This window comes from Mya arenaria, chromosome 4, assembly GCF_026914265.1.
Source record: "Mya arenaria isolate MELC-2E11 chromosome 4, ASM2691426v1".
Lineage (NCBI taxonomy): Eukaryota > Metazoa > Mollusca > Bivalvia > Myida > Myidae > Mya > Mya arenaria.
The window spans coordinates 46,680,524-46,688,539 of record NC_069125.1 but is presented as its reverse complement, the minus strand read 5'-3'; the positions used below and the strand labels follow the sequence as shown (position 1 = coordinate 46,688,539).

The window sequence follows — 8,016 nt, the reverse complement described above, 5'->3', positions numbered from 1 at the left end:
AGATCAACGGCTCCCTGACCTCTACCTGCAGTAGATCAACGGCTCCCTGACCTCTACTTGCAGTAGATCAACAACTACATGACTTCTACCTGCAGTAGATCAACGGCTCCCTGACCTCGACCTGCAGTAGATCAATGACTACATGACTACTACCTGCAGTAGATCAACGGCTCTCTGACCTCTACATGCAGTAGATCAACAACTACATTACTTCTACCTGCAGTAAATCAACAACTACATGACTTCTACCTGCAGTAGAACAACGAACTTATGTTATCCCTTATGACAGGATTCATATTAACTTATTACTTTTGCATTTCTTGAATTTTTTTTATACCGAATGCTACTTGATACGTCTTTGTACAATATTAAAGCGAATATTATAGTTTGACCGATTAAGCAAGACATTTTATGTTCTATGTCTTTGGAACTTACCCAGTGCCATTAAACCGGGTTTATGTTTAAACTTTTTGCAATTGAGTTTGTTTCTGTAGCTTTTCGCATAAATATTGTATCAAATAACAAAATATTGCAAAGGAAAGAAAGTTCACATAGTCAATAAACATACATATTGACCTTTAACAATTGCTAAATCTATATATTTAAATAGCAACATTTCTATTTGAGACTACAGCGACGACGACGATGTAACATAGTACTCAAAGGCGAGAGTATGTTACTGTATTCAGGCACGTGTAAAGGACGATACAATCGCTATGGCGAAGGACATTGTCCACAGTCACTGCAATATAAATAAAAAAAACTCACAGTCAATAAGACGTGTTCATTTGTCAGACATCATTAGAATCGGTCCTGTTGAAGAGGGCGCTTTGTTCACATGTTTGAATGGTAACCGCAGTCGCTTCGCAACGTATATTGTGTAATAACATACTAACAATCATTAGGTGTTTTAGTGGTCTACATAATATATGTAAACTTCCCACCAACAGCGCCAGCCACTGTTTTATCTACCTTCACCATATTAAATCGTTCGACAAGGCAAGACAATACTCGCCATTAACCTCAGGACAGTTTCAGACTCGTTATTTGTTTTTTTTAAAGCGATGTTAAATAAAGAAATCTATAATGAAGAAAATAACAGTCAAAAGCAAACTCCGAATTTTCACGGTCATTTATTGCAATATCAATTGTACGTTTTTCAGCCATCATTGTAATCGGTCCTGTTGTAAATAGATGTTTCAATCAATTTGGAAATGCAAATGTTCTTAGAATATATTAATACTGGAATGTTTGAATCAAATTCAATCAAAGCTTACGAAGTAGTTGTTTAATTCACTTGTAAAAAGTTTATCTTATAAATGTAGAGGCTAAATCTGTCGATACAACAATCCATAAATAAATATATTTTTACTTCGATGTTGACAGATAAAGCGGAATAATACATTAATTACTCAACTTTTTCTGTCATTCATAAGCATACAGTAAAAGGTTGACGATCAATTAATATATATTGTATGATGGATGAAATAATTGCTGTTCATATTGTAAATGTTGCTTTTTTCTGATTTGTATTACCTTCTACACAATACTGTGCCATAACACTGTCTATGGAATACGATTCCTCCGCCTACATAAGCTCAGGGCTAATGGTTGAAACACGTTCTAGGGAAATAAAACTTGTAGTTTTTCTACTTTTAGACCCTTTATTGCCTACAAGAATAAAAGAAAAGAAAACATTATACACTATATCGAAACTCAATACTGTCAGTAAATAACTTTCATCATGCGAAAGTTAAAATTTATTATGATAATCTGGTATCTCTAATTTCGATCGATTCCATATTGGGCGATACACAATCGTAATGCTAGCGTTTGCAATGGATGAAAGTAGACTTATTTTTCATAGCGGTGTTGTGGAAATTAGTGGTACTTATGTTTATATACACCATTTTATGTAAGTTGATCCGAAGGAATACTATTTCCAAAGTTTAATTTTAAAAATATTGATAATGCTTAACCCTTTTGTGAGTATGAACGTATGCACATGTACCTGCTTTTTGCAGTAGGAACAAGCTTTTTTCTGGTTATACAGTTTGATTGAAGTTGAAATAAAATTAATAGTTTAAAACTAGTTTAATATTTATGCGAGAAGCTACACAAAACAAGCTCAGTAGCAAAAAGTTTAAACATGAACCGGTTTAATGGCACTGGGTAAACTTTAAAGACATAGAACATAAAAACAAAACATCACAAACAAGAAACATGGAAGAACAACACAAAACTCCACAAACATTAATACTACACACAAACATGTTGTAGTCATAAGTTTAATCCTTTGCTTAATCGTGATATTAAGGCAGTATTAACTATAGCATAGCCTTCTAGTAGAGATCTATCTGTGGGCAATGCTGTAACCGTTTTGCTTCACTGTTTCACTAATGCCTGAGAAGATGTCAGCTGTCGTTTACTAGGAAATTACTTCAATACTTAAGAAACTCATAAAATTGTCAAGTAAAACATCGGCTCTTTCTCACGGCGTTTCAACGATAAAATTGGGAAGGACGGGGACCTTAAATGTAATGGGTGTACGAATTAAGCGATTTGAGTGCTGTTTTTTAACCCAAGATCTTCAACAAACTAAATTTCGATATTAATCTTAGGATCCAAATACAATTCGTCACTATTGTTTGAGATAAGCTTATTTGCCAATTGATGAAATGATACGAAAGATAAACGTTTATTTACATACTTTAAGGTTTTGATATGTACAAAACAATTGAATTTGATTTGATTGGGTAACATGCTTATTGAATGCATGTATTTAAAATATCCGCATGTTCAGTAGATGAAACCTTACGGCGTATCTAGTGTAAAAAACTGCACAAGCAGAAAGAGTTCAATTATGACATTCGACAAAGTATCTTCGGTTTACCATTAAGTCTTCATTAAATGTGATATAACTGGGTATCAAGCTAGTTATTGAATAAGAAGTAGTATAATTAACTGCTTGTACCTATTTAAAAATACGTCTTCATGGTGTATCGAGTGCAAACATCTGGACGAACAGGCAATTTTTTTTAATTAAGACATTCGACAAAGAATACCAGGTAAACAATTGAGTCTTCACAGACTCACCTGATTAATATCAATATGAACTGTTGATTTACGTAAATAAATGTACAGCAGGTTTGAAAAATACTGCCATCTCTTTGATATAAATGGCGAACAGTAGTTGAAGATTGTTAATATATGTGTTTGAATAGTAACCGCCGTGGCATCATAGCTTAAATTGTGCAATAACATACTCAAAATAGTTTGTGTTCTACATTACATTATGTAAACTACCAACTTACCGGGTCAGAAACATTTAAATGTATCGCTTCACCTTATTTTAAATCAATAACGACTGACTTACTAAAATAAACGTATTGGAAAACTTCAGAAATACTGTATTTTCATTGGACCAAATATGATGTTTACAATATAAAGGTTATAGGAAATATATATAAAGAAATTATAAATTCATTATAATATATTTTCATTTTTCGGGAGGTATTCATTATGAACCACAGCAGGTATAATAAAAAGTATCGCAAATCAACATTTAACCTAGTTGGCTGTTAATTCGTTTAGGCTGTTTATATATATATTTACATGGCGGATCTACCTATTTTTCATGACACATGGATCAAGTTAAACGAAGAGTAAAACAGATCTACAAAAGGTTAACATAAAAAGAATCCCCTTAAACAATGTATGTTGGGTTAACTTCCTTGAAATGATGAACGATAACAGGCATTTACTGCGAATTCGGCCAGTTGCCACAAAATTTAACAGTTTAACACTAATATGAGATTTGAACCTTTAAGCCTTATCATTTAACATTTATGCAAACTTAAAATTGTATTATAGCATTAGCCAAAATCGAAGTTGATTGAAGAGAACTCAAGGTAACGGACGCACAAAACAGCCTGAGTTTTTTAAGCAATCGGTGATGATGTTTAATTCTGATGCTTGGTTAGCCCAGACCATGTTGTAATCATTTGATGTTGTCTGTTTATTAATAATATTAAAACTAAATGAGCAATGTTATATCGTAGAAAGAGTTACTGCATTTTGTGTTTTTATTCTTAATTTCAACTACAAGCATACCGAAAATGGACTATTTTGCAATCTTTAAAGGGGAAAAAGCCTGTTCGTAATATATTCTCGATAATATATTAATATTCTAGTTCTCTCCTCTTAAAACATATTCAAACGATACCACAATACAAAGGGGACATATCAGACACCTCAACTTCAAATTGTCAAGTCTCCACCTAACACCTAACAAGTCGTTGGATAAAGTTTATCAGGGACAAGTTATTTTGGCCCCTGAAATGGAAACGGGTACTGGATAATTCCCTGGAGACGGACACGTGAGTGATTCATGTCTTCAGATTATAACCGTTCTCAAATTTAGACCGTCAGATGTGGAGAAGTTTCAATATTACAATGTTTTCAGAAAGTGTGCCTGACTGATTCGAACATAGTTCCTGTTTTGTGTCCTCTACAAAAATTTGAACACCAGACCATGGATATTTTTTATCTCCAGCTTCAATATTCATTCACGAAACTACACAGAAACAATGTTTACATGCATTCGCTTACACAAAGTTTTCGCTCCGTCCGTTTTCACGTCAATGCACATTTCCAAGTAAGCTATGTGCCATCAGGAAAGGTAAATTGGCGTGGAAAGAGACAGAGCAATTCATATACCGATTAAATTATATGATGACTTCAGTATGCTATATGACTTTTGTTATTTACACTAATATCACTTTATTTATTTATATTCCAAATCACTGTGTCATACCTATATGTGTCATTTAACGTACTGAAGTCATTCGTATTCTTATTCACTAGTTTTACGTATTCATCTATATATAGGCATTTCCCGAAGCGTTTATACGAATGCGAGTTGCAGCTGAGTGCATTCTTACAGGATTGTGTACACGTGCTCCATGTGGCTCAATATCGAAGTAATACAAATAACACATTCAAAAACATGTTAAATTACTTTTTGAAAACAACAACTCATTGACAAGCATGAAAAGATTCGTTCTTTTCAAAAACACACTGTATAATCAATCCTTCTGACTTTTCAACGTTTTCTTTGTTATTCTCAGCTGAAAGTTTAGCAAAATCAAATGTTGTTTGCCGTTTTATTCGTTATATATAAGTACCCGTTTGCAGTTTTGATGGTATGTTAACTCTGTTTGTCATGTTTGAACGGTTTATGTCTGCAGACAAGGACGGGAAATGTGGCATGATGGAGACAATAGTCACTGACGCTTCCGATAAAGGTCCGCCGCATAACGCCCATTCCACGAGCTCCAAGTATCAACAAGGTGGCGCTCTCCTCTCTAGCACACTCTAAAATCGCCTCCCCCGGCTTTCCACACTGTTGTTTCACGTGGCCGTGTAACTGTAAGAAAAGGGGAAGAGTCGCTGAAGTTTTAAGCCGGAAAATTGCTGGACGATCATAACATTCAGATATGTCGCTGCAATAATCACCGTATTATATTTAATTGACGACCAAATAAACACAATAACATTTCCAAATACAACAGCTTCATAGAACACCCTTCTCTGAAAACCTCCTTTTGTTGCATTTTGAACGAGTATTTGTCGACGAGTTCGCTGGTCTGTCCTTCAGTATCTTTAATCATTTCAGCAATGATGTTCGGGTCAGTCAACAGAGAAGCTAAAACATCGAAGTATATGAAAATAATTTACATATATGCTGTCAACGTATTATTGCAGTATTATACAACAACCTAAAACCGTCTGGGCTCTCGCGGCATGAATATATACCATAGTCACGCAACGGACCGACATTCGCTTGGTAATTAGCTTACATGAATATTCATAATTCTGCGAAACTGCTATGCTAAGGCAGGCAATAAATGATGTCATTAGACAAATCAATCCCAAGAGTAATAAGCTACTGATAGATGCATTCTCTATACTTCATTACTTACAAACATTAATCATTTCCGATATTGCGTATATCTAGCTTGCTGAGCATTGTAAATATATTGAAATGATGGAGAATGGTTTGCTTCATACTACTAAGCTTTATATGATATAGATTAACTTCGACAAGTTTATACTCATTTTGCATTAAACGGAATATTTCATCGTTATTCATTAACAAAGATAGTCGATTATGGATTGTTGTTTGTTTAATTTAGGATTCTAGCGAACTTTGAATTTAACATTTTTAATTATGTTTTAATATTGAGTCACAAACTGATCGCCTATACTATACTAAACAGGTCACTATATTTAAATTTTGTAATTTATTGTGCATTATTATAAATTTATGAATATTTTTCAAGTTCTGTAATTAAAAGCTAATTCCCTATCACTAACATATATGATGTATTATGCTCACTTTCTTATCATAAAATTCATTTACATTGGGAATATATGACTTATAAAATAATTGGTATTAGTCTGTATAGAGTGCGTTAGAAAATTGAACAGAACGTCTATGATAACCATTTTCGGCGTTTCTGGCATTTACGGTTCTCTTGTTAATCCACTCATTTCAAGGCAGCAAGCAGGCTCAATTTACAAACAGACCTGCGATACACACTGAGCGGTTTAAATTGTTCAAAACAGCTCATCAAACAGTGCTCTCTTATGGTATTAGTCATTTAGGATTCTTTTTTATAATAATCAATGTACTTGAATGCATTGTGTGAACATAGTAAATATGTGCTAGATTGTAAAATATGCTAACTGTTACGAGCGTTTTAAGTTGTCGGCGTAGATATCACAAAAATGATGAATTTATAATTTTGCACTCGATTTTGCAGCGATTAAATCAGGGGAAATTTTAGCGTGATAAAACTTCTGATGAATGAGAATGTATATAACTTTACGTTGAGGATTACTTACAGCATCAAATTAATTATTGTGTTATCACAATATTTTAAGCTTGATGATACCGATAACTACCTCGACGTCAACGAGGGTCATAATATTTTTATAATATATGAGCAAGTACTTACAAGCAGAGAGTATGTTACTGTATTCAGGCACGTGCACAAGGACGATGTGGTCACCATGACAATGGAAGTTGTCCACGTAAACTGTAGAAATATCATACATAAACTGTATAGGTCTATTTTAATATGTTGCGTGTATACTTTTGCATTAAATTACCCATTATGTGTTCAAACAAGGATGAATAAATGTTATTACAACTGATAACAAACGACGACAACAAGTTGAAGCATTACTTAGAAAGTTTGCTTCTCAATCATTATTAAAAGCAATGGTGGTACTAGAACAAAGAAAACAAATATTTCTTTTTTAAAACATTTAAAACATTCGTAAAAATGACAAGATTAAACTCACAGTCAAACGCAAACTCCGAATGTTCACTGCCATCTACAGCAATGACAATTGTTCGCTTGTTTGCCATTTCTGGAAGCGTCCCTGTTACAGATGCGGTGCAAAAGTATTTGGCAGATACAACTATTCTGATAAACTGTTTACTGTTTAATGAATTAGTTTATTATGATGTTGCTAATTAAATTAAGTATATTTTCGAAGCGCCCACTAGTAAAGTACCTATTCCAGAGAAAATGGCGTATCCATATTTTGTTCCTGACATATATCAGAGGAAAAATTCACATAGTCCATGTTATGATGTAAATACTTCATCGATAATGAATTCCCATGAAACGTCTAGCATGTTAAGTGTATTCTCTATTGAACGTTTCTCCACATTCAAACACGTACAGAATAGAACTAGCGATCATTTAATGTATCCTTTATGATGATTATTAAACAACTGCTACTCTTATTGAACACCGTGATTCTATTTAGGTTTTACTTATACCAGCAAACTATATCTTCTACACCATTTTGTAGTTCCAATTTTAAATACACACATGTTCTACTTGCAACGTCATATTAAGCTCATACAAGCTTACATTCGAAAACATTGGCTATATCATATATGGCTTTGTAATTAACGAGCGGAAAATAAAATAAGAT

General features: G+C 33.5%; 1 protein-coding gene across 1 annotated transcript; it reads right to left on the bottom strand.

The window, feature by feature from the left end:
• Positions 1-4,561: 4,561 nt before the first annotated feature.
• LOC128230175 (universal stress protein in QAH/OAS sulfhydrylase 3'region-like) lies at positions 4,562-7,666 on the bottom strand. The gene is made up of 4 exons (XM_052942233.1): positions 7,372-7,666; positions 7,023-7,103; positions 5,601-5,707; positions 4,562-5,428 (listed from the first exon to the last, which is right to left on the bottom strand). Exons 1-4 carry the CDS (start codon positions 7,436-7,438, stop codon positions 5,210-5,212), a joined length of 474 nt encoding a protein of 157 aa, XP_052798193.1. The 5' UTR covers positions 7,439-7,666; the 3' UTR covers positions 4,562-5,209.
• Positions 7,667-8,016: the final 350 nt, after the last annotated feature.